Raw genomic sequence first — 27,902 nt, forward strand, 5'->3', positions numbered from 1 at the left:
ATATCTATTTATGTACCATGATTACAAATACATCTGTAGGTGGGTTTCAGTTATAAAAAAGAACACCCCCCACTTAATCAGTGCAATGCTCCCACAACCAATGCTCCACATCTCCCTCCTCACCTACCCTCTGCCTGTATTCGAGACAGGCACTCTGTTTCTTTCACTCACTGCAGGTGTGATGATAGTTGTTCGTGTAGTTATTTCTCTAACTGCCTTCTCCACTTTTTGTGGTGAGCTTTATATTGAGGGCCAGTCCTTCTAGCCCTCATCTCTATTGTCTCTGGGATTAATTACAATAATGTCTTTTATTTTTCTTAAATTCCATAGATGAGTAAGACTATTCTGCTGTCTCTCTCTCTCCCTCTGATTTATTTAACTCAGCATAATAATTTTCATGTCCATCCATGTATAGGAAAAATTCATGACTTCATCTCTCCCGACGGCTGCATAGTATTCCATTGTGTATTTGTTACTTTAGCCACTACTCTCTTGTTGGGCATCAGGGTTGATTCCAAATTCTGGCTGTTTTAAATAGTGCTGCAATGAATATAGGTTGTGCAGAAGGCATTTTTGTATTGTATTTTTGTATTCCTAGGGTAAATTTCTAGAAGTGGTATAGCTGGATCATATGGAAGCTAATTTTTTTTTATTTATTTTTTTTTGGTTTTTGGGTCACACCCACAACGCTCAGGGGTTACTCCTGGCTCCATGCTCAGAAATCGCTCCTGGCAGGCTCGGGGGACCATATGGGATGCCGGGATTTGAACCAACGTCCTACCGCATGCAAGATGCCTTACTGCTGTACTATCTCTCTGGCCCCTGGAAGCTAATTTTTTAGTTTTTTTTTTTTTTTCTTTTGTTTTTGGGCCACACCTGGTGACACTCGGAGGTTACTCTTGGCTATGTGCTCAGAAATTGCTCCTGGCTTGGGGGACCATGTGGGATGCCGGGGGATTGAACTGAGGTCTGTCCTAGGTTAGCACATGCAAGGCAAAGGCCCTACTGCTTGCGCCACTGCTCCGGCCCCAATTTACAGCTTTTTGAGGGCTCTCCATATTGTTTTCCATAAAGGCTGGAATAGACAACATTCCCATCAGTAGTGAGTGAGAGTCCCTTTCTCCCCACATCCTCGCCAGTACTGATTATTCTTTGTGATGTATCCCAGTCTCTGTGGTATGAGATGGTACCTCATTGTTGTTTTGATTTGCATCTCCCTGATGATTAGTGGTGGGGAGCATTTTTTCATGTGTCTTTTGGCCATTTGTATTTCTTCTTCGAGGGAGTATCTGTTCATTTGCTTTCCCCATTTTTTGATGGGGTTAGATGTTTTTTTCTTGTTAAATTTGGTCAGTACCTTTTATATCTTAGATATTAGCCACTTATCTGATTAGTATTGGAAAATAGTTTCTCCCATTCTGTGGAACGTCTTTGTATCCTAGTCACTATTTCCTTTGAAGTGCAGAAGCTTCTCAACTTAATATAGTCCAATTTGTTTATCTCTGCTTCCACTTGTTTGGACAGTGATGTTTCCTCTCTAGTCTCAATGTCATGGAGTAGTTTACCTACATGTTCTTCTCTTTACCTTATGATACTGTCCTCAGTAGTGATGGGTCTGTTTAAGTATGCTAGATAATCCTGATTCAATTGTGGAAGATTATGAGTACAAGAATTTAATTTTTCTACCAGGTTTTTATATTTTGTGGCATAGTTTCTCAAAGATTTTACTTTGAATCTCTGTAATATCTATAGTGATCTCCCCACTTTTTATTTCTAATCCGTTGATTCCCCCATTGTTATGCTTGTTGTGTGGTGTTTTCTACATGTTGTGCTGGGGTTCATTGGTTAGAAAATGTGTGCAGCCGTGGAGTGAAACAGAGAGTTTCTCTAGCTCCACCCTTAGCTGTTGTGCTCTCAGGAGATGTTCTCTGTTACTGTGTTCTCACGAGCTGTTCTGGATCACGAGCTGTTCTGTTGGGTGGATCACCGCCACATCACGGAGCAGAGCAGAGGTCATTCAAAATGTCTCCCATGTGCCAAAGCACATGGCAGGAATCAGGCTCCACCCTTCATGGGCCAGTCTCACGTCAGATGAGGTGCCCTCAGGAGATGTTCTCAGTGTGCCAAAGTACAGGGCAGGAAACAGTTTTTATTTTTTAAATGTGTGGTATTTTATGCTGATAGATATTCATTAATAAGACTTTATAATTAAAATATTCTTTTTTTCACCACCCCCTAATTAAAAATATCCTTACACCTGTGTAAGAATGTAAACTTAATTCTTTCATCTTATGATGAAGAATAATAATTCAAATTTCACTTAAAGAACAATAAAGAAGTTGCTTGAGACCTCATCAGGCACTGTGGAATATAAAATCATATACGACAGGAATTTTCCTGAGAATTTGAAAGCTAGACAATGAGCTCAGATCTCAGGCTACTTATTGTCACATACAAATAGTATATAATGCTTTATGCTTTATGTTTTATTTACTTATTTATCTATTTGGTTTTTGGGCCACACCCGGTGACACTCAGGGGTTATTCCTGGTTATTCCTCAGAAATCGCTCCTGGCTTGGGGGATCATATGGAATGCTGGGGGTTTGAACTTTGGTTAAACCTGGGTCAGCCTTGTGCAAGGCGAACGCCCTACCTCTGTGCCATAGCTCCAGCCCTATGCTATACATTTTAGGCAAAAGATAAAAGTGGTGGGTCTCAAAGCAGAATTATTTTTGATTAATTATTTGTAATTGTATTTATTGAAATAAGCTTTTTTGCTGACCTATGGGATAAAGGTCCTCAGGAAAAAAGAGGTATCATAAGGAAAATTATCATTACAAATGCTACTTCAAATTATTTTATATATATGGAATAAGGCAGGTTAATACATTTATGGAGGTATAGTTATATGTAAGTAAATATAAATATAAGTTAATTAATAGATGTAGTTAAATCATAAATAAGTTAAATATCTAAAAATCAATAACCTTAACCTGTATGATTTCTACTTTATTTTAAATTGTTAAAAGATTTCTAAAGAGATATCTCCGAGGTGATGGGACACATATTTTGTGTGTGGCTATGTTAGGCTTTATTTCTGGTCATCACCTCTTGGAGTAACTCCAAGGCACATGGCTTGAGCATCACTGTGTGACCTCAAAATTCTAAAACATTTTTTCCTGGATCAAAGAAAATAGAATTAGAGAATCAGAAATTTAAAAACTGTTGAAATGACAGAAAGAAAAGTAGAAGTATCATAGATTAAATATTAGCACTTTTCAAATGCTTTAAAACTTGGTAAAATCCTGCAGGATATCAGTTGTTTGTTGTTGTTGTTGTTGTTGTTGTTGTTTTTAGGAAATTGTGCTGAGGTTTATCCTTTGTAGGATATAATTAGAGAACATCTATTTTGGCTTTTAGCTAAAAGCCATTAGTCCTTTTGTAGTTAGAAGTTTAGTTATGGGCTCATACAGGAATGCTATAGGAATAAATTAGAATGTTTAAGTTTGGGGCCAGAGAGATAGCATGGAGGTAAGGCATTTGCCTTTCATGCAGAAGGTCATCAGTTCGAATCCGGCTTCCCATATGGTCCCCCGTGCCTGCCAGGAGCAATTTCTGAGCACGGAGGCAGGAGTTTCCCCTGAGCACTGCTGGGTGTGACCCAAACACACACACACACACACACACACACACACACACACACACACACACAAAAGCAAAACAAAAAATTAAAAAAAAAGAATGTTCAAGTTTGTTGTGCTTTAATATGTTTTTACAGCTTTTATATATTTAGCACTTTATACATTTTTTTTGGAATATGACTTCTTAGACTGATGTAGGTCATGGAAAATAGAAAGCCAAATTCTAAGATATTAAAATGTTCCATTTCTTGTTTTAGAGGGAAAAATTCTCAAATTTTACTCAAGAATATTGGAGTTCAGATTGGTTTACTAACATTTTTTTTGTATGTATTTTAAGGTTAAATGATATTTTTAACAAGTTATAAACCACCAAAGTTTTATATTGTGATGAGTAGACTGGTCCTAAGTTGTGCTAGAAGAAATGAAGAAGGTCTTAGCCTGATCTACCAATTCACTTTAAGTAGGCTTATTAGGAAGTGCAGGGTAGATGGAATCAGTCATTACTCAGTTAGCCTGGCACAAATCATGAATCTCTTTTTAAACTGGAGGTATTTTAAGCTGGAAAAAAATTATTTTGCCACAATGTATGACGGTTCCCTATTCTTAGATGTGAGTATGAATCTGTAACTGCAATGTCATTCTTTTATGAATAAGACATCTTATTAACTCCTTTCTTTACAAATCTTCAACTACAAAGTACACATTATTCTCAACAAGATAAACAAACCAGATTGATAAAACAATTAAGGAGGTACATTGTAGATGCAAAGGGGACCATTTTTACAAGCATTTCATTGCAGTCAACATAAAGCTTAAATTTTGTAAATTAAAGATTAACTTATAAAAGAAGTGACAGAATCTTATGATTTAAGTGAAAACAGTTTGTTCATTCTACTTTTAAAATAAGATTGGGGTTTAATGTTTACATACAGTACAGGGGTTAAGTCCTACATATGGCTGACCCCAGTTTAATCCCAGGCATTGCATATAGTTCCCCAAGCAATACCAGGAGCCAGAATTAGCCCCTGAGCACTGTTGGGAATATTCTCACCCCTTCCCTGCAAGTTAATAAAAATAAGATCAACTCAGAATTCTGGGGGCTGGTGAGATGACATGGAGGTAAAGCAGAAGGATGGTGGTTCGAATCCCAGCATCCCATATGGTCCCCCTTGCCTGCCAGGGGCGATTTCTGAGCGTAGAGCCAGGAGCAACCTCTGAGCGCTGTGGGTGTGACCCCCCCTCCCCACCAACAAACAAACTCAGAATTATAAACTCAGGCAGGCATGTAAAATTCAGAGTATTAAACACACACAGAAACTACTGTGAAATTCAGAGTATTAAATACACACACTCACTCACTCATTCTTTCTACAAGTCAGTGCCAGAGAGATAGTGGAGCAGAAAATGCCTTGCACAAGACTGAGGTGTGTTTAATCACCAACACCTGATTTTCTGATCCTTGAACTTTATCAAAAGCGATTCCTGAAGGTTGAGCTAGGAATAATCTCTGATCATATGTAGTCCTAGAAAAAACAAATAAACAAGATGCAAATCTTGGTTGTACCAGCAAACCCCTTGGGCCAAGTTTGGCTTTGACAATGCCAAACAGAACCAACCTAGAAGCTAAAAGAGATCCTTCTCTGAATTTGAGCTAGAAATTTTTGTTCAGCTATTTAAATATTTTGTTTCTGTCCTTAATTTATATTTGCAGGTCTATGTACAGACCTTGAGCACTCAGAATCTTTCCATGACCATCGTCCGAGATGAATATCCTGCCAACCCCATGGTGCTCCGAGGCATTAACCAGAAGGCCACCTTTCCACAGTACCAGCCTGTGATCATGCTGGAGAAGGGATACACCATCCACTGGAATGGCCTGGCACCACGAACTGCTTTTCTATACCTCATAAATTTCAATAAGTAGGTATCTAGTACTGGTGTTCCATAGGTATGCAAATAGTAATTTAGTGGGGAATGGGAGCTAATAACATAGTTACTTTGGAGTAAGAAAAGAATGTCAATTTCATGCTTTTTTTCTCATCCGAGGAAACAGTACATTTTATGTTGCTGGAATTAAGAGATTATAGAAATTGAATCCTGTCATTTTGAAAGCATTCGCTTTTTTTTCCCTATGGTCAAGGTATTGTGTGCAGAAAGTTGTTTAATGATAGGTTTTAATACAGTTGACTGAATAGTTTCCTGTAGCTGGGATGAGAAATTTTATTTAATATTCTAGCTGAATACATGGCTGCCTGGCAAACTAAAATTTTTGAGACCAAGTTTAGACTTGAGATAAGAGAATTTGATTGATTAGTAGTGCCTGTCATGGGCAGGAGTCTAAGGAGTTGTGGTGTAAAGGTCTGGCATCTGCTTCCTATGCCTAAAACCATTATTCTGTTCCTTCTTGATTTCTCAGTTGTTTGTCCTAATAATATCACTTTTAATTCAAGGCTCTATTTTTACAATATTCGATTCAATACCAATTGGTGTAAGATGAATGAGAAAAGTATGAGCCTCCAAGGAACACTGAATATACAAGTCGAAAAAAATGAAGACAAAATAAATAAACCAATACTAATGTTTAGACAAAAGGTAGCACAACTAATTCTCAAAATGGATTAAGAAGTGAAATTGATTCAGAACATGAGTCAGTTCATAAAGTACCAACTGTGTGTGTTCTAATAAGAGGTCAGAAAAGGGCTGTTTGTTCTCAAGCAGTGGTGACTTTGGAGTGATGAAAATGTTGGGTGTACTGGGAGAAGAGCCAAAAAATGAAACTAGAAGATGAATGGGATTATTTGGAACTGATCTAGATATGTGCCATGGTCCATTTTGGGGAAACCAAGAGATTACTCAGATATATACCTAGAAAATAGAAGTGGCCTTTTTATGTTAAGTAATTGTAAAATGGATTTGTCAGAACACTCATACAATACATGTACAATTTGTAAGTATTTAGTGGTATTATTTTTATGGGGCCAGAGTGATAATAAGCATTAGGGTTGTTGCCTTGCATGTGGTCAACCCAGGATGAGCCAGGTTCGATCCCCAGCATCCCATATGGTCCCCTGAGCCTGCCAGGAGCAATTTCTGAGCATAGAGCTAGAAGTGATCCCTGAGCACTGTCAGGTGTGGTGCAAAAAAAAAAAAACAAAAAACAAAAATGAAAATCAGTAGTATTACTTTTGAGATAGGTAAACATGATGAATGAATTTATTCTGAGATTTTTCAGTCTCTGTCTCCTGATCTGTTTTCAATCTCTGGCAACTGCTGTTGACCTATAACATTTGTCACTGCTTCTAACTTCTCAGCTAAACCCAAACTCCTAGAACTCATCCTTGACTTTCAACTTATCCATCAATGATCAAACCCTGTTGATTCTTTCTTCTTCTCTATAAATTTTATTTATAAACTAGGTTTCTATCTCTGCAGCTTGTGATTTAATTCATTCACCATCATGTTTTGCTTGGATCTTATTCAACTCTTCGATCCTTAGACCATGCTGTGTCCATATTGCTATTTCAAACAACTCATCTGATCACTCAGATCTGGGAGCTGCAGTGAGGACAATAAAAGTAACTGGTGATTGTCCGAGAGGATAGAGAGACATATCAAAGAATTCATAGTAACTTAGAACTTTTATTTGATATATTACATTCAAATGACATGCAGTTTTATTTGTGTGACACATGACATTGGAGCAAATAGAGAGGAAGCAATGACATTTTAAAGTGGAAAAAAGGCTGAATCTAGAGATTTCAAAATTCACATGGGCTTGAAAATCAGTCAGATTTTCCTTAATGAGCTAAAAAAGTATGTAAGAAATTACAACTTGGGTGGAGAATAGAAGAGATGGACAATTTTTGTTTCAAAATTTAATTATAGAGGTAATAGATTTTGTCATAGTATTACTGCTGAAAATTATACTTTGGTGGTTATAAAAACTGTATTTGCATGGAGATGACAGAAAACCAGGGATGAGGTAAAAATATAATTAATGAAAGTGAAGTGTCATAAGCAATTACAGTTTTTGCCTCTCACTCCACCCTTCAATGTTTCCTGAATTCAAGGATCATGTCCGGTGGAACCAGGGAAACATGTGTTGGGATAGACTCTGTTTGGTCTTTAATCTCTGTAGTATGGGAAAAATTATAATTTTTAGGTGGGCTGTGGGACTCTGAGAAGATAGCCTGAGACAGTGATAGAGTGAAGTGGCTCTCTGATAAACATGTGTGTTGAAATGTTGTGTGCATGAGTCCTATCAGTAATAGTATTATGAATTATAGTCGCTAAATTATAAAAATAAAAATGTAATTTAAAAAACTATGAGAATTTTTCAAAAAGTTATATATAGAAGTCGAGTGATAGCACAGCAGATAGAGCATTTGCCTTGTACATGGCAACCCAGATTAGATCCCTGTCATACTATATGGTTCCCCAAGCATGCCTGAAGTAAATTCTGAGTGCATAGCCAGGAGTAACCCCTGAGCACTGCTAGATGTGGCCCGAAAACAAAACAAATAAACAAACAAAAACCCCACAAATGATGAAATAAAACTCTCAAAGTTTTACTCTCTCTCCCCCCATCTCCCCCGTTTCTCTCTCTCTCTCTCTCTCTCTCTCTCTCTCTCTCTCTCTCTCTCTCTCTCTCATACACACACACACACACACACATACACACACATTCACACACACAAATTTTTTTAGGTGGGGGCACTTTTGCCTATGCTCAGGGGACCCTGTGACACTGGAATTGAACCCAGGCCTTCATCCTAATCATGTGCTCAACCTGTTGAACTATCTAGGAAAAAAATCTTTAATGATTCTCTATGAGGTTTAATTTTATAGCTAAGGTCCTATGTGTAAGAGAAAAACATTTTGGCAATTTGATACAACATAAATTTTTTTTAAAAATGCATGTAGTTTAAAAATGCATGGCAGTTTTCCTAGTAGAAATGTATCTTAGCATTATGATTAAAGACACTTATGATCATGAAAATCTTTACATTTTTTTTAAATTTTAATTTTATATTGGGGGTTACACCTAGCTTAGAGCTGCTCTTGGATAAGTGCCTAGGGGACACTGTGATACTGGTAATTGAACTTGGTCCTCCCACTTGCAAAGTGTGTACTTCAGCCTATTGAGTTTTATCTGATGCCTCAACTTATTTTTTTAACCTAGTGCTTCATATATGCATGATAAAAGCCTTTCCATTGAGCTACAGTCTCAGTTCTCAAAAATATATTGGGAGGTTCTAGAGAAACTATACAGGAATCAAGATGCATACCTGGCATGCTGCTGATTCAGATTTAGTCCTTGGTACTGAATTGGCTCCTGAGTATCTTTGGTGCAGCTCTCAAGGACCCCCAACCTCTATGCGGTGCCAGGATGATCCCCTGCACTGCCCTCACATTGAACTGCTGGTCTGAATCACTTGGGAGGCCTCACCACCTCCCCACAAATTCTTTGGAGAGATTTTTTTATTACTAGTTTACTCTCAAATTATTCATGTTTCTTCTATCTTAATACACAGATATCATCATAATTTTGGTCTAAATGCACTTTATTCAACATCTATTCATATTCCCAAAGTCCTGTTAAAACCAAGGGATTTTTGTAAGTCAGATTATTATAAATATAATTACTAAAGAACTATGGGCAGCACATAAGGATGGACAGTCCATCGATATGTTTGGGTTCAGGGCTTCCTGTAGAGCTCCTCTATCAGTATATAGCAGAAATGGAAAGAGAAGGAAATCTTGGGTACAACTTCTATGTGTTGTGATACACATAAGACATTGACTCAAACAAAATGAATTTTTTTCTTCTCTTCTTCTAGGAATGACTGGATTCGAGTTGGCCTCTGCTACCCATCCAACACAAGCTTTCAGGTCACCTTTGGCTTTTTGCAGCGGCAAAATGGCTCATTATCCAGAATGGAGGATTACGAGTCTGTGAGCTCCCTGGAAGAGCTGCAGAGGAAGCAGTTTGAAAGGAAATTCTATTTTGACTCTGCCACAGGGTAATTTGGTGCTACCAGTGAATGAGAATTATTGCTATTTTTCTTTAATGGTGAAATTACTGGTTTTTCAGCATACTAAGAATAGGCTGTGATGTGATGGCTGTTAAGAAAAGCAGCTGATGTGGGTAATTCATCACTATTAGAGGCTTAGAGGAGAACACAAATGACATGTAATTATAGATGGCAGTAGAAATCGAGTGAATATGTTTGCCATATACCTATTAAGGCAATTTAAAAGGAGACAGTTTCCTTGTCAGGAGAGAACTGGTAGACTCAAATGAAAATTTTACTGATTTTTTTTTCATAACACTGCAGATGATTGTTTACATAAGGTGGAATTCTTATTTCAGTGAAAGTTTATTTTGTCTCATCCTTGAAACCTATCTCTCAAGCTGACCTTGTATTGTTGTTTTTTTTTTTAATACACTGTATAACCTTGGCATGTTTGCTTTCAACTTTCTCTAGGCTGCGTCTTTCCACATAATTATTCTAATCCTGTTCACCTGGGGTCCTGTTGACTTTGTCTGCTTTTATCCAGTTACAGTCTCTCAGCCTTTGGGTTATGGTAGGCTTGATCTCCTGTATTCTTCTAGCAAGTAGCATGCTCCTTCACCCTCCATTCCTTAAGCTGACATTCCTACTGTCTGCCATTATCTAGATGCTATAAAGATACTAATGTAAATAAGACACATGTAACTTCCTGCACAGTCTATCCTTGGAGGATTTAGGTATTGAAAGCAAGTGATCAGAGAGTCAAAGACTTAAATGCTATGGATTGGAATATTCAGTGTGCCTCGTGAGATAATCAGCCTATGGTCACACAAACCATTGCCAAGAGGTGACTCTGGGGATATCTCTTGTTGCCTGAGGATGAGGTGGTGGAAGAAGTGGTGGGTGAACTGTTCAGTGTGGATAAATGCATAGAGGCATGGAAATTTGTGGTGTGGCATGTTTGGGGCCAGATCATAAGTTCAGACTGAGGAGAAGAGTGTCAAAACTTATTGGAGATATGAGATTGACTTCATTTAGTGCCTTATTAGCCTTTGGATGCCATGAAAATTATTTGTTTTTCAGGGTCCCTTTAGCAGCCAGTGTGATCTTCTTAAATTTTCCCTTAGCATTGTTGCTGTCAATTTCTGTCAGGTTTAAACAGTATACCCAGGGTTTTATCCAGATAATCAAACTTCTACATTTACAGTTAATTTCCACAGAAATAAATGAAACAATGAGATATCCCAAATTATAAAGTCAAACTGCTAATCTCAAGTAAATGTAAAAAGATAGAAGAGTATTTTTTATTTGAATATTTCTTGATTCCTCAGCATCTGAGGAATTCATTTTGATGATATTGACTGTATTTCTAAGACTATAGCCAGTTAAGACCCTGTCATTCTCTATTTATATATGATCAGATTACTAGATTTTGGACCATTGAATGATTCTTACCTCACAATTAATTACATTGTTCATCAGCCTATGGATTCTTCATCTCTAATAATCAGTTTTTGATCAAGTTCTCTAAAATCTTGCTTCATTTGGTTTAGAAGACTGAGGTTTGCTGAAAGATGCTGGATTGCTGACTGAAGTTACTTTTCCATTTATCTTGGCAGCAGGACAATAATTCCAATTGGGTGGGACTGTTCATTTTGCTTGATTTTGGCTAAAGTACAGACTAAAGGAACCTTAGGCCCATCTGCTCCTTATAAATATCACAGGAATTGATTTCAGACTATATCTTGGACTTATCCAAATAACTCAGTTGCTGTTTTTATTCTTCTGATTTTGTGCCTGAAACAAAAATGATTTGTACCCCTCCTCCCAAGAAAAAAGGATTAAACCATACTAATTTACTGAATCCTAAACTTTACCACAAGCATAAAGTTTTCCAAAGAATTTTTGAGGCAAGCCAGAGTCTAACTTACCCAAATGCCTGCTGGACTAATTTAAACCAGAAACTACTTTTTATCCTTTTTAGAATGATTGAATCAGATTATCAGAATATTTTCTTAAGTGATATTATTTGACCTAGGTTCTTAGGAAGGAGCATAGAAAGGGCAGAGAAACATTCTTTGTTATAAGAACTCACTGTTTTGAAGGAATGTCCTCTTTTGCCATATCAATTTGAGGAATTTTGGTGTGTCTTGGAGAGTTCATCTAATGCCCAGTGAATTGATTTCTGTTCTATACAGGCTATTATTTTTGTATCTCAAAGCCACAAGTCACAGGGATGGCCACAGTTACTGTTCATCTCAGGGTTGCGAAAGAGTCAAGATCCAGGCAGTAACAGACTCAAAAGACATCAGTAACTGCATGGCCAGAGCATATCCACGGTATTACAGAAAGCCATCAGCACTCAAGCCAATGCAGTCCATGCTCCAAGGTCTCTGCCAGAGCTGTGGGACCCAGCAGGTAAAGGAGAAAAAAAATCTTTCCTCCTCCTCTTTGCGCTCCTTTCCTATTTTTTCCTTCCCTTCTCTTCTCCCCACTCTTCTTCCTCTCCTCTTTCTGTTTTGATTCTTATAGTGTCATTCTAAGATAATCTCTATGAAGACAGAAATTTTCTAACCTAATTGCCCAGCTACATTTGTTAAGAAGGTTCTTCAAAAAAAGCTTCTTCATTAAAACATTTTCTATTACTTAGAATAATTTTAATAAGTATTATATTTAATCATTTGAGCATTGGAAACATTCTAAACCTATCTTGCTAAATGACTGTGCATTTATGTTTAGCTTTCTTTATTTTTCTTTTATGAACCATTAGTCATAGTTATTAATTTTTATTTGTTTGGGGGCCATACCCCATCATACTTCTGGGGAGGGGGTCCACAATATAAGGAAATGAACTCAGGCCTCTCATGTGCAAAGCTTTTACTGCAACCCTTTATCTTTCTAGCTCCTGGAATGCATTTTTTTTTACATATGTATTGATTACTGTCTTTGTGCAATTGCAAAATATTTGAGGCATCTGAGAGAACATGACTTTTCCTTAAAAATTTGAGGATTTTTGTTTTGAAAATCCAAAGCAAAGCAAGCATTGGAGTATGTAGGAAAAATTTACACGAATTTTTTATTTGATTTTGTTTTGGAGCCATATCCAGTAATACTGGTTCTGCACTCAGCAATCACTCCTGATGGTGCTTGGGGAATGCTGGAGATTGAACTGGGTTGGCTGCATACAAGGCCAACATCCTATCTTCTGTACGATCTTAATGGCCCTGAACATTTACACTAATTTTTGATCCCAAAGTGAAACTCAAGTGTTTGGGTTGAATAGTTTGGGAGTGCAAAATGAATGGGAATGGCTTTTAAGGAAGAGGTAGAAGATGGATTTTGGAGTGATTTGAAAGTTTAGAGAAGAAAAGTGAAGGAAATTCTCTAGGGAGTGAACAGACCAGCAAAGTGTTATGAAAGGATGGAGAGCACTATGGGAAAGCCAGGTGGCTGGTGGAGTTTAAGAGCATATAGCTAGTGGAAAGAGAAGTGTTTGCCTACTGCAGGACTGCATTGCTTAAAGATATTCTGGTCAATCATGGACTGAAAATATCATGGTGCTTCTACTAGGTCATACAGTAACAAACAGCCAAGGGAGTAGTAAACTGTGCTGTCCAGTTTTGTATAATAATTACTTGCTCATATTCCCACAACAGTTACCTAATGACACAGTTCTCAGAATATATACAGCACAAATGTAGAAAGTGGGTTTCATTTATGGAATTTTTTGCACAATGAATGAAAGTTTAGGCCCGATAATTGACAGATCACTGGAAAATTTTAAACAGGGTTGTTCTTGTCATACACACTTTTTCTGGAGTTTTGGAATGACCACGTTTCAATTTAGGACAGCTGGTCTGAAAAGGACCTCTATAAAGTATCTGTGGATGGTTTTGCAAACATTGTTTACTAAGATTTAAATATAAAACAGGTTTGGTCATTTGCAGAGTTGATTTTTATCAATAAAACTATGGCTGTTTGAAACTGGGATTCCAAAAATGAGGGAAATACATTTCTTACATAAAGGCTATCAAAAGATACAATTCTAGGTTATGAGGTACTAAACAAAAGTTTAAGGGAAAAACACTGACTTCACTTGAATGGAGTTTAATAAGGGAGCTTTTTGGAATAGGATGCAGTCAAATTAAAGGTGGAACTTTTCCCTCTCTAGATGGTGTTTACAAGTGATCCTCATAAAACCTACCTCCCCGTGCAATTCCTGTCCCCTAGTAAAACAGAAACTCAACGTGGAGACCCGTCTGTTATTTCTGTAAGTACCATCTTGCATGAATGGGATTTTCATAACTCTTTGGGGACATTCATTATCTCTGGCAATAGATAGCTGTGTTTTACCACACCACATTTCAACTGTGTTTTACCACACCACACTTGGCAGGTTAGTGTCAGTATCCATAAAAGAAAGGTCATTGTGAGACAACATAACAAATGGAGTATTTGACCAGATTTCTTTAGGAGCACAGAGGTCTTTTTTGTTTGTTTTTGTTTTTAAAGTGTTCCTAATTATATAATCACAAAAATACTTGTACATAATGAAGACTTCCATTGACTTTTATTGTGGTAAGATACATATATATTTTATGTAAAACCTCATTGTCTTAACCATCTTTCAAATGTGCAGTCAATTGGAAAAAACATTCAGACTGTCAATTGGAAAGAACATTCAGAACATTCAGACAGCCATTACCACAATCACCTCTGGAGTTTATACGGTTCTTCCCAGAAACTTTGAATTAAGAATATTTCTTATTTTTACCAAGGTGGAGGGAGTTGGGGATCATATGAGAGTCAAGAGGCATACAGTGCCATTTGAGTAATATGTAATATTATAATATAAAATATATATAATATAATAAAATAAATAATAAATTAAATAAATAAAATAAAAATATAATATAATATATATAATATAATAAAGGTAATAACTTTTAAATTTTTGTTTATTTATTTTGGTTTTGGGGTCAAAGTGCTCAGAGGTTACTCCTGGCTTTGTACTCAGAATTAACTCCTGAACGCTCAGTGAACCATATGGGATGCCGGATATTGAACTCGGGCAGGCTGCTTGCAAGGCAAATGGCCTGCATGCTGTGCTATCGTTCTTGCCCCTTTAAGATTTTTCTGTACAACTCTTTCTCTATAGTCAACTGCATCACTTAAAATTTGGTAAGAGGTTGGAATTCATACTATTTTCTTTTTTTCTTCTTTCTTTTTTTTTGGGGGGGGGGTACATATCTGGCAGTTATCAGGTCTTAGTCCTGACTTTATATTCAGGGATCATTCTTAGTGAACTTGGGGACCATATAGTATGCCAGAGATCAAACCTAGTTTGGGGTCATGCACACTCGACTACCTTTTAAGCCCCTTTATCATTTGTTCACCGAGTCAAATCTTCAATCCTTTATTTCTAATACTGTAATAAAAATGTTTAAATAAAGAAAAATGAATATCCCTACTTCAATGTAGCGCAGACATTTCTCAAGTACATAATTATACCCATTGCCCCGGGGTTGGCATTTCTTCATCTTATTTTTAAAAAATAGTTTTATGGCATGAAATGTGTTAGCTTAATATCTGAAAGAGGTCAAGTACCTGAAAAAAAGCAGTTCCTAGCCTACTAGCATGGGAGCTGGTGAGAGTAATTGCACAAGGAAGCAACTATTTTGTTACTAGGTAATCAAAATGTTTTGTTCTTCCAAATGTCAGACAGGTTATATCCCAGAATATCACTGTTCCAGAATATCACCCTAGAAAAGTCATAGAACATCCTGCTTGTTATATTTATTTTTAATACTGTTCATATGTATTTCCTGACTAAACTTGCTAGAATAATGTATTGGTTGAGTATTTATATAAAGTTTTGTTTCCTTTCAGTAACAGATCTTGGGGTCATATTTCTAAAGAACAGTGAATGTATTAAAGATTACAATCTATTTTTCTTAAGTGTATCTCAGTTTTTATTATTCATATTTTCTTTTTGAGAGGGCTACATCTGGCAGTGCTCAGATCTTACACCTGGCTCTATGCTCAGTTAGGGCTCATGGAACCATGTATGGTGCTGGGAATTGAACCCAGGTTGGCTGCATCTCTCTAGCCCCTGATATTCAAATTCATTTAAAAAAAAGAATGGCCTCTAATTTTCTCAGCTACAAAATATAATTTTTTCTCAGATACAAAATATAGAACTTCAGCTCAGGAACACCCAAAAGTATTCTTGATTATAGCAATTTAAATTGGCTTATTGCAATATATTACCCAAAGTACCTTTAGATTCCTGGGAAATCAGTAGTAATTAGAGATAAAATTAAAAAATTTTCTCACATATAGGTAGAGTGTTAAGAACATTTGGGGATTTTAGTCCTTTGTAATTTGAAATACTCTAACCAAAAATAATCTGTGTGTTAAATTGATGTTATTAATAAAGAGCTGTAGGTATTTCTGTTTTTCCGAGCCGATATAAGGATAAGGAGCTCCCCGAGTGGCACTTGAATCACTATTAGCTTTGTCCTCAAGCAGGAGCCCACTTGTGTGAGAAGGGAGACTTAGCTGCTTGGAGTTACCTTGGCTGAGTGTTCTAGCTGCCAAGCCTTATTCATAGGCCCCATATTGGGATTAGCAAAGATTAGTCAGGGTAAAATCTGTAAGAACAATGGCATTATTTCAGGTGTTTATAGAGGAGCAAATAGAATATTCAATTTAAATTTTGGATATAGTTTCCATGGGTTTAGAAGATAAAGGGAAGGAATTAGAAAGACAAATCATCTCAGAGATGAGAGCAGATGCCATTGTGTGTGTGTTGTATGTGTGTGTTCTCAGCTCAACGGCACTGACTTCCCCTTCCGAACTGCTGGTGTCTTGATCCTCCTTGTGGATGCCTGTACTGTTCCCTTCCGGTTGACAGAAAAGAAGGTTTTCTCTCTGGCTGATGTCAGTAACATGGAAGCGTATCTAAAAACAGGCATTCATCCAAGGTAAGTGAGGCTTACATTGTGACACAGAAGAGCCACTTTAAGGAGAACATCTGACTCACTCATAGCTTGGTTTATCTATTTGCTTATAGACTCTGGAAGTTATTCATTCCCACCCCAGCTTGATGCACCTATGGTTTAAGTTACTTATGAAGAAGCCACCAAATAGCAAATAGCAGGAGTTTAGGTACTGATACAGATATTTTTCAGAAAAGTTCAATATTTTGTATGACTGTTTTACCCAGGTCACTTTGCAAATTCATTATAATTTTAAGCAATTCATAGACAGTGTTATCTTTATAGTCATCTGTCCCACTGACGAACCATTGAATATCATTGCGTTCTGACTCTGATATCTGAATCATCACCTGGGCCACTTATGGAAGACTAGAAAAGAATAAATTGATGTTTTAAGTAGTAACCAGTCTTTTAAGAATTGGCGGTTAGTCTCTGAAGCAGAATGCACATAAGTTAAACTTTTCCTTTTGGAAATACTAAGATATTGCCTGGAGATGAGATAAATTCCAGTACCTATGTGTGCTCCTGGCTTTGTTGTAGACATTGCTGTACACAAAAGCTTATATGTAGTTACTAAAGAAAATGTAAGTTTTCCCCAGGTTTAAATAAAGGCCTGTCTGTTTGAGCCATCTTTAGCCACTCTGCTCTTACATATAATAGAACCAGATCTAAGTAAGTCCCAGTTATTTTAATGTCACATTTAATGTCAAAAGCTATCTCTCCAGTTCACTGTCCCCTCAGACCATTGGATAAGCCCTTAAAGTTGCTATGGTTAGACCTATCAGATATTTCTGTTCATTTGGTTTTTGTTTTGAGTGCCGATGATAGAATCCAGGTTAGCCATATGCAAGGCCAGCAACCTACCTGCTGTACTATCCCTCCAGCCCCAGACCTCTAGTGTTGACTCTGAAATGAATCCTTACTGCCTTCTGAAGAATAAAAAGCCCAGTAACATAACTCAGGGATCTTAATAAGAAATGGCAAGACTCACATTAAGAAGAAAAACACAAAAAGATGACAACACAAGTTGAACAATACAACTCTTGTTTCTGGATGGAAAAATTAATATTTTAAAGATGTTACTTTGTTCTAAACTAAAACATAAAAGTAATGTGTTATTATTAGTATTCCAACAGGTGACTATTGTAATTGACAGAAGATACTAAAGTTCACATGGAAAAATAAATGTGGGAAAGTAATACAATGCTTTTTAAAGAGATTACAATAATAACAGAGACATTTCAAATTAGATAGTAAAATAAACCTCCAAGTCATAATAAGCCAGTATAATGCTGGTAGACAATAAAAGAGTGATCAGGAGAGGAATGGTCCCCAAAGCCATCTTGAGTATTTATGTTTGTATTTGTGCTCATGATAAAGAGAGCAATTTAGACCAAATCATGGACTACAGATTTTATTTTATTGCTATTTAGAATAAATATGTATCTATTCATTTATTTAATAGATTATGAAATATGAATAAATCAGCTAAAAGAAACAAACCAACTTTTCCTGCTATAAGATCATTCTCAAGCTATAAACTAGGTTAATCTAAATTAATGAGTTTGCTTTCTCTAGTTATCTGAGGTGACAGCAATGTATATTCTAGATATGGCAAAGGAATGGAAAGTTGTTGTGGCAGGGATGAAAAAGCATGTTTGCTTATTTTGGAGTTTTGTATTTTATCCTGATCTATACTATATTCATTTCAGGAAAATAATTCATGCTGAATTATTGAAATTTGCTGATTTTCTGACTTTCATAGGTCAATCATCCTGTTGAGCACAAGAGGAGAAATAAAACATTGGAATATTTCAGATTCATTAGTACCTCTGGGATTAGCTAAACCGGCTCATCTCTCTAACAAAGGTTTGTATTTTTTTTCTTTAATTCTTACAAGCCTACTCATACATGCATTTTGACAATAGAACGTGGGCTCAGATCATTTTCATGAGCCTGTTTTTCTAGAGTGGCTGTCATTAAGATAATTTCTAAGTAAGGAGACAGCTTTAAAGGAAATGTGTTGGGATGTGTTTTGTTATTTGAGGCAAGAGGTTCATGGTCAGAGTTCAGTTACTGACGTAAGAAAAAATTGTTCGTGCTTGTTTTAGTCTCATCTTCGTTCCACTCATGCCACACGTTCTCCTAATTGAAACTATTTACCATTTTCATTCTTTTTTAGGGAGCACCATATTTTTGGGATTCAGTGGAAATTTTAAACCATCATGGACTAAGCTATTTACCAGTCCTGCGGGCCAGGGCCTTGGGCTGCTTGAACAGTTCATACCGCTGCAGCTGGATGAATATGGCTGTCCCCGTGCCAGCACTGTCCAGAGAAGAGATCTGGAGCTATTAAAGCAAACTTCAAGAGCACATTAAGAACTAATTGTAACTTAAGTGCTGGGAGTTGGGGGGGGGGGGGAATGTGAACTAACTTATTTAATTTATAGTATTTTAAAAAATGACACTGTTAACCTAAGGGAACCATTTTCTTATCTTGTACAGAAAGGAGGATAAAAGAGTTTAAAGGGATTGCTTGAATGCCAGCGCATGCACCTTCTAGTTGTACAAAATGTTAAAGAATCTATTTGTATTGTTAAGTCTGGTCTATTAGGAGAGAGATTCTGGCATGCCTCACCTTCCACCCCCAGGTTGTGTAAGGACCACATGCAGTATTTTGACCATGCATAATGGACTGTGGGATAGAAAGTCTGAGTCAGCCTGAATCCTTAAGAGCATTTCTCAAACTTTTCCTGACCATAGACCCCATCCTAACCTTATTTCCTTCCCATCCTTTCCTAGTCTTGTGCAGAAGATCCACCATTTATGCAGTTTTCACCTGTGGCCCCCTTGGAATATCCTGGGGGGCCTGATGGCTCTGGGTTTAGAAACACTGTTTTAGAGGCCAGTGCTTGAAGTCCTTGGGTACTTGAAGTCTGAAGCTCAGCTGTGTCTTTGACTTTGGGCCAGTAATTGACTTGGGGCTGGCTTGTTCAGGGATACCCTGAGCCTAACTCCAAGTAGCCTTTGGGATTCTTCTTTCAAGAGATAATGCAGGCCCAGCTCATTCCCCACACCCATTTTTTTTTCCTGGACATGTGCTCATGTGCTTTTAGGGGGCCGGTGGCACACCCAGCTATTCTGGCTCTGCACTCAGGAATCGCTCCTGTTGGTGCTCAGGGGACCATATGAGATGCCAGAGATCAAACACGGGTCAGTAGCATGCAAGGTAAACACCTTGTCCACTGTATTATCATTCTGGCCCCTCTATGTGCTGCTTTTATTCATTTGTGAATCGATTCTGAGGACTCAGCTTTCAAACAGGAAGTACATTGGGACAAAGGGCTCTTAGAGATTGACAGTTCATATATCTATGACCATTGGGCAGAATTTTGACTGACACCAAGGTCTGAGGTTTTGAGACCTTTCATACAGCTTTATTCCTTAGCCTTTTTTTTGACTGTATATTTGTCTTTAAGATCCAGGGCTGAACTGAACTGTGCTGAGCTGAGCTGACTATTTACTTTTTTTTTTTTTTTTTTTTTTTAAGCGGGTGGTTTTCTTCAACTGTAAACTTGGGCCGTTTCAGTTTGCACAAAGGAAGTCTGTTTTAGGATTACTCCTACACCAGTGTATTTGGTTGATGTTTCTGTGTGTGGGATTTTGATGTTTTCCTGCTCACTATCCTGCCAAGAAAACTGCTGAAAGCTTAAGGATATCCCCAAATATTGTATTCATGGGGATGAGAAAAGGGGGGTGGGCTCTTTAAAAAGTAAGAATCATGGAGAAAATAGTCAGAAATGATTTTATTTACAGATTTAGAGAAATTGGACACTCTTAAGATATTTGAATCAATTTTTAAAATAGGTGTCATGCTGCCCTTTTTCCCTTCCCCGTGGGTGCATACCTCTTCCCTCAGTGCAGACTGCATGTGGCAATAGGTTGGCTTAGGCCTGCAGGAGGAGCCTGGAAGCCATTTTACCAAGAGTAAAGAAGTCCCAGAAGGTCTTTATCTCTTTATTAGTTCACAGGCAGGAAGTATAGTGAAGGGATTGCTATGGAAGATAATAGGAAGTATGTTATGGCTGACTTCAGCAAAGAATAGACATATTCATTCTTCTCGCCAGAGCAAAGGCCTATGGCCTGCACCTGATGTCCAGGAGAACCACAGAGCAGCTCTGACTTCTGACTTCTGTTACTTTACAAAATATGCTACCTCAAAATGTGACAATAAACCTTTCTAACTGTAAGTGCTCTTACTAAGGGCACAGGTCTTAATCTAAGTTTAGGGTGTTTATATATATATATATATATATATGAATGAGATTTTACCTATTAAATATATTATTGGATTATGGTTCCTGAAGGTGATTAAAGTTTGTATGTATGTTTTGTGTGATGAAATATATTTTGTGTGTGTTTTTAGAGTCTGTTTTTTAAAGATTTGAAGAAGAGATGTAAGTTTTCCAAGACTTTGTTTTTTGGATTTATAGGCTAATGGTCAGGACCTAAGTTAAATAAATAAAAAATGTGTGCATGTATTTTTGGAATATGTTTGCTTTTATTATTCTTTTAAAAATGTTCCAGAGTTCACTGTAAAACTATTGGCAAAAATAAGAGGGAAATTGTTTACCAAGTCGATTTTGCAAGACAACTTCTCCATCACAGAAGTTCTAACCTTGGCTGCACATCGAAATCTCTTGGGAGTTTATAAAACCTGTAGAGAACTGGGCCCCATATTGTAAGCTGTACATTCAGATTCGATTATAATAGTGTGCAGCCTGGGTGTTAGAATATTTTTAAAGCTTCCTGGGTAATTCTAACATGCAGCCTTTTATAAGAACTACTATATACTAAATTCATAGACATTTTCTTGAATATCTGTTTATAATTTTTATAACTAAAAACAATAATGCATTTATCTATATTTTTGTGATTCCTCTGTTACTTAGATAATTTCCAGGGATAAGCCAAACAGTTGCTTATCTCTTATTTGAACTTTTTACATTAGGGTTTTCAGTCATGAATCTCAAATTGTCAAATTGCTTCTCTAAACTAAGATGTACATATTAGGAAATTTGGAGCTAGAAATCTATTATTTTTCTGAGAAAATATATTCAAAGGCAGTTGATTGGGCTCCAATTAGTGCTATCTATAGATGAACCAGCTGATGAAAAGCACAGGGCCTTCTCATCTGTCTACATGCAGTGGTCCTCAAACATTTTAAATAGGGGGCCAGTTTACTGTCCCTGAGACTGTTGGAGGGCCAGACTATAGTAAAAAAAAAAAAAAAAAAGTAGGAACAAATTCCTATGCACACTGCATATATCTTATTTTGAAGTGAAGAAACAAAACAGGAACAAATACGTTATGTGGCCTGCAGGCCTTAGTTTGAGGACCACTGGTCTACAGAGTTGGGGTTTAAGGCTTCACTGTGAAGAAATCCTGCTTTTCCACCTGAGTCTGCCAGCCGTATAATTTTCCCAGAGGCTGGAAGGAGATGCTGTGAGATGCTGAAAGGCAGATGCTCAGGCTTACGGGATGTACACACCAAAGCAGCCACTAAATTGGGAGTGTGGGACAAAGAGTAGGTGGCTCTTGTTCTCTAGCTTCCTAAGAAGAGATCACATTGTTATATCACTAAACAGGTTACTTTGTTTTGAGCAGTAATGTGAAATTAAATGTTAATAGGAATTCTTTAGATAAGGTGTTCCTTTAGAAATAATGTTATGTTTGCTTAAGTCCATTTGAAAGGTATTTCACTAAGCAAGATGCTATTTAATTAAGTGAGGCATTGTGTGTGTGTGTGTGTGTGTGTGTGTGCGTGTGCGCGTGTGTGTTTAGTTGGTGCTTATAGGTGGTGCTTAGATTATATTATGCCAGTGTTTGTTGAGTCCATGACGGAAGGTTAGGTTTTGACTCTGATAGTGGGAATGGTGTTGAAATATATGCCATATTTAAGTTGGGGGTTGTCTTATACACTGGTATACGGCATGCTGAAACTTACTCCAGCTTCAGGGACAAGTGATCTGCCCCCACTCTTACCACCAGCTGCCAGGCGCCATCACTCTCTGCTTGTCCTGATTTCAGAGCACACAGAGGAGCTGAGTTAAGGAGCATCACATCTCATCTAGCCACCTGGTATGCGGCTTTCCAGTGTTCAGTCCTATGTTCAGCTTTTATGGGACACAGAGGAGGAGCGCGGTCTCCCTCTAGCTGTCCTATTAATCAGCTGCACCCTCAGCTGCTCTTGGAGGAGCCCCCTTTCCCTACTCTCAATGTAGATCACAATTAAAAAGTTACAATCACTACAAATGACAAATGTAAAATGATTGTTGACACTCCAAAGTCTAGCTTTATTAAACATATACTGTTAACCTTTGAGGGTTCTACTCTTTTTCTCTTACGTTTTTTAATTTCCATTTGGGGGCGTAGTCTTATATGGTGAATATAGCCCAAACCCTATATTTTAACAGGAAAAGTAGGGGGTCATCTTATATACTGGAAAATACGGTACTTAAAATTCAGTTATCAATAATGTTGTATATCACAGTTCCTTTATTAAATAAACAATTTTAAAATTAAAGTACTTATAAAAAAAACTTAAAACTAACTCACAAAGTACTTATAAAAAAAACTTAAAACTAACACACACATACCACAAAACGTTTTTCTTCTGCAGGTTTTACAATGCAGTCTGTTATTTATTTTAAGTGGTCGGTGTGACAAACAGTAATGAGACTGTTCCTCCACCACTGGTTAAGACTGGGTTGGTAGGTACTGCGGGTAATATCCATTTAGGCTTCATCATCTTGCCAGCTCCAGCTGCCTTTCTGTTCATTGCCTTGATATCAGTGGGCAGCAACAGTTAGCCTATGTCACTAACAGCAAAATGACCCAGATGGTAATAGTTAGAGAAGCTCTCCATACACTGGTTTGCCAAGCATCATATCACCTATACCCAGATTTTGAAATTTTGGGGCCATCTTCCAGCTTTTTACCAGCATAGCAATCTTTTCCTTCAGCTCAGCAAACTTGTAAGCAATATGGGCTGTATGGCAATACAGTACAAGTGTAAAATCAGCACTTATCTGACCTCGGTGTTTCAAGACAATCACATGAACAGTGAAGGCAGCTACTTTCACCAGGGTTCATTTTTCATATCACCAGCCACATTGCCACAATGAACATCTTTAACAGACACATTCTTGACATTTTTAACACTGGCGTCCACAAGGTCCTCAAAGGCGTTACTCTAAACTCTACAGTCAGGAACTACTCCTAGCAGGCTTGAGGACCATATGGAGTGCCGGGAAGTGAACCCAGATTGGTATGCAAGGCAAATGCAATATCCACTATACTCTCACTTTGGTCTTAGGTTTGTCAGATAGACAAATTAATGGCAAGATGCAATCCAGAGCTTCAAACAATGAAGTTCCACTGACAACACCATTTTAGCTGACTTTCCATTTCTTGAACCATGGCATATTAGCCCTTGGTTTTAGGATACTATTGCTGTTCCAAAAAGAAACTGGCACAAATGCAACAAAGAACTGTTTCACAGTCAGTGTGTAAACTAAAAGGGCATGTTCAAAGGTCTGCATGTCAAATTTATCCATGCCACCAGCAACAATCAGGACAGTGCTGTCAACCTGAGAGGTGCGTGTGATCATTATTTTTATAGTCTCTGTGTCATGGGGCATGCAGTACTTGCTGGTCTTGAACTTCCACTGGTGATATGTCAGTGATTAGGTTCATGTTTATCTTTTTTATCTGATCTTTTATCTGATCCAAGACCCCGGCATATTTGAAGGACTTTCTACCTTTTTACCAATCCTCCTCTGAAATGCCAGCCATCCTTTGTTTTGGCACATTCTACTTCGAAGAGGGGCAGTTCTTTTTTAATATACATATATATTATATCAGAGATATAATATATATACAAGTTTTTACATGATGGCTTTCAGTACTGTTGCTGATATGAACTGTCACTTTGAAAACAAACCAGAGATAATGTCTGGTTTGGAACTCAGAAAATTGCCTGCCTGGTTTTAACACTTCTGGTACTTGGTTGTTTGTATCTTGAAAGCCACCTCATGTCAGGCAGTCTTTTAGTGGGTTGGGTTAAGCAATTAGGGTATTTGAAATTATGTGTTCAATCATACCATAGCTCAGCAAGTCAGATGTATACTGGCTAGAGCTGTGAAATGTGAACGGACAGTTCTCAAAGAAAAACACATGCTTGCCCTCCGTTCTGCAGTTGGTGTGTGAAGAAACTGCAGTTCAGCAAATAGTTTGCTTTTTCCAATTGCCTATGCCATTACCTCCTAAGGAATAAAAACAACTTCTCTCTAGTTCTCGTTTAAGTCTTTAAATCCTAACAATTCCACTGTTCCTTCTTATCATGTATATAAAAAAATCTAACATGCATTGTTCATATGTGTTTGAAATGGGTCAAATCTCAGATGGGTGATGGGCAGAAGTTGAATGAGTTGCCATGGGAAATGTATGCCATTGATGCTAAATGTTGTCACATTTCTGCACCTTTTTTCTAAGTCGTACTCCCCTTTCTTCCTCATTGTAGAGTGTCTTGTCACATTGGATAAGACACATTCCCCGATCACTATACCTTTCACCTCCATCACTATTTACATGCTCCACATCTATTTTTTAGGCTCTTGAACCCTTGTTAAACAACATTAAATCAGGTTGATCCACTGGTTCAGAACAAATCTCCTTCTAGGAAATAATTCCTTTTTAGGATCTGTCTATACTGCCTTCAGAAAGAACTCAAAGTATTGTAGCTGAAAGTCTTGTTTATCTTATTTGGTGACTGAGGTGGAGGCGAGTGACAGTTTGCTATACTCAGGGCTTAACTCCTAGATCTGCTAAAGGATCACTCTTGGCAGAACTTTTGAATCATACATGGTTCCAGGGATTGAACTAAGATTAGCCATGAGTCAGCTAACTGCCTTAACTAATCCCATATTATCTTTCTTGCACTGATCCTTTAAAACATTTTTCCCTTTTACATGTTTCTTCTGCAAGCATGACTGATGCCATCATAATATAAAATATAAAACATATAAAAACATAAAATTTATAGGGACAATCTATAGGCAAGTTTATCAGCCACACCTCCTTTAGGATGCAAATACTTGTATTTGAATAGAGTCTGTTTTTTCAATCTTCAGAAAATCTGTAATTGTCCTACTGCTTAAACTGTGTACTCAGAACACAGGGTAGAAAAGTAAGTTTACCAGACTCTGCAATTTATGATCTATTTGTATACCAGACCTAGATTTGGACCACAAGAAAGAGTACCCTAACAAATCCTGGAAATTGGTTACACACTGAAAAATCCTTTTTGTTTGCAGTGTGTTACATTTCTGTAAAGCACCTTTTCCAATAATTACAATTTTTCTTTGTGGCAACTTTATATTGAAAATATATGCCCATAGGTTAAGTAAGGACTTTAGAGGATTGATGGTACACAAATAAGAAAATTCATGAGAATCAGGGGCTTTCTATGCAGTTTTATCAGAAAAGGAAGGTAAATTGTGAATAGTAATTTATAATTTACAACTTATTGTGTTCTAAGGGGAAATTTTTACTATATTGGTGATCAATATTTCCTGGATTTTGTTTCCTATTCCTTGTGATGTGTTTGATAGTTATACATTTATAATTTAAATTTGGGCCACATACATTTAAATTTATTAAAATACTATTATACAATATAAAACAGCAATATTTGTGTTATTTGAAGCAAACAAAGAAGTGTTACTAAGTAATGTTCACTTAGAAACATTTAGTATTATTAACTAAGTGTGCTAAGTAGAGTTTTTGTTTGTTCCTTTTGGTTTGAGCCACACCTGGTGATATTCAGGGGCTATTCCTGACTCTGCACTCAGGACTCCTTCCTAGAGATGCTTAGGTGACCATATGGAATTCTAGGGATCAAACCCAGGTTGGCTGTTCTGCCAGGTATATATCCTACCTCATCGGCTATTGCTCTGGGCCCATAAATAATGTCTTTCTCAGTAGAGAAAAGAGATACTGACTAAATTTGATTTTTTGGGGGTCAACATTATCAATGCAAAGTCTTGGTAAAAATAAACACAACATGCCTAATTCCAAGTAGAAAGTTAAAAAGGAAGAAGTCTAAGTTTGCTATATTCAATAATAGCAAAGAAAAGAAAAAGAAGGATGAATAGCAAACAATAATATGTAAGATGGTAGAAAATATATCAATAATTAAATTGATGCAGCATATACTCTTTTTAGTATTAGATACAAGAATATTTGGTTTAAAAAAGGTAAATTGGAGAGAGAGAGAGAGAGAGAGAGAGAGAGAGAGAGAGAGAGCAGTACATGTGCCTTACACATGACTGACCCTTATTCCATTCCAACATCCCTATATAGTCAATCAAGCACTGCCAGGAGTGATTTCTGAGCCATGATCCATGAGTAAATCCTGAGAACTACAGATATGGCTGAATAAACACCAAAAGAGTAAATTATAATTAGAAGCTTTTTATAAATATGTCCTTTGTGGAAAGGAGAAGGTGCAGTTTGGAGTAGGAACATACCCAGTGGTACTCAGGAGCCACTCCTGTCTCAGTGCCTGAGAATGGTCCCTCCCAGTAGTGCTCTTAAGACCACATGGTACCAGGAGTCCTGTGTACTCACCCTAGATAGCCTAAGAAAAATTATTTGAAATAATTAGAAACTAAGGGAAAGAAAAATATGTTAAAAATGAAGTTGACAAAGCATATAAATATTGAACTATAGTAATGCTAATAAAATACTAAGAATGCTTAGTGATAGAGGAAAGGACAACATATTAATAGGCATAACTGTAAAATAAGGTGTAACTTAAAAATGATAGTTCAAGAGGGACAAATTGAGGAACCAGTTACACTGATGAATCATGAAAATAGGAAATAAATTCTGTTCTGTTCTCTGAATCAAGATCTTCAGTGTTTTACTGTGCACGTCACACATTTTCTCTGCATTTTAAAGTATGTATTTTCACTTCTGCAAACTCAACCACATGTTCTTTTATCAGTGGAACTTCATATAGACTTTTTCCTTCCCAAAATTTTTTTCTCTTGACTAATGTCTCTCCATAGCCCCCATACCATCTCAGTTTAACTATGTGTCCCCTGAGAAGTTTTCACTAAGCCAGGGTCTCCTAGGGCATTTTCTGCTTCCCCTATCTGCACCATTATATGTAATTCTG

General features: G+C 37.2%; 1 protein-coding gene across 2 annotated transcripts in view; it reads left to right on the forward strand.

Moving 5' to 3' along the window:
- Positions 1 to 19,474, forward strand: part of CEMIP2 (cell migration inducing hyaluronidase 2) — an 89,090-nt gene extending 69,616 nt beyond the window's left edge. For both annotated transcript variants that reach the window (XM_049770923.1, XM_049770924.1), the window contains exons 18-24: positions 5,354 to 5,562; positions 9,483 to 9,665; positions 11,855 to 12,074; positions 13,828 to 13,926; positions 16,488 to 16,642; positions 18,423 to 18,526; positions 18,840 to 19,474. In XM_049770923.1, coding sequence (XP_049626880.1) covers positions 5,354 to 5,562; positions 9,483 to 9,665; positions 11,855 to 12,074; positions 13,828 to 13,926; positions 16,488 to 16,642; positions 18,423 to 18,526; positions 18,840 to 19,036 — 1,167 coding nt within the window. In that variant the 3' untranslated portion in view covers positions 19,037 to 19,474. The remainder of the gene's footprint in view (positions 1 to 5,353; positions 5,563 to 9,482; positions 9,666 to 11,854; positions 12,075 to 13,827; positions 13,927 to 16,487; positions 16,643 to 18,422; positions 18,527 to 18,839) is intronic.
- The last annotated feature ends 8,428 nt before the right edge of the window (positions 19,475 to 27,902 follow it).

Source organism: Suncus etruscus, chromosome 3, assembly GCF_024139225.1.
Source record: "Suncus etruscus isolate mSunEtr1 chromosome 3, mSunEtr1.pri.cur, whole genome shotgun sequence".
Taxonomy (NCBI): domain Eukaryota; kingdom Metazoa; phylum Chordata; class Mammalia; order Eulipotyphla; family Soricidae; genus Suncus; species Suncus etruscus.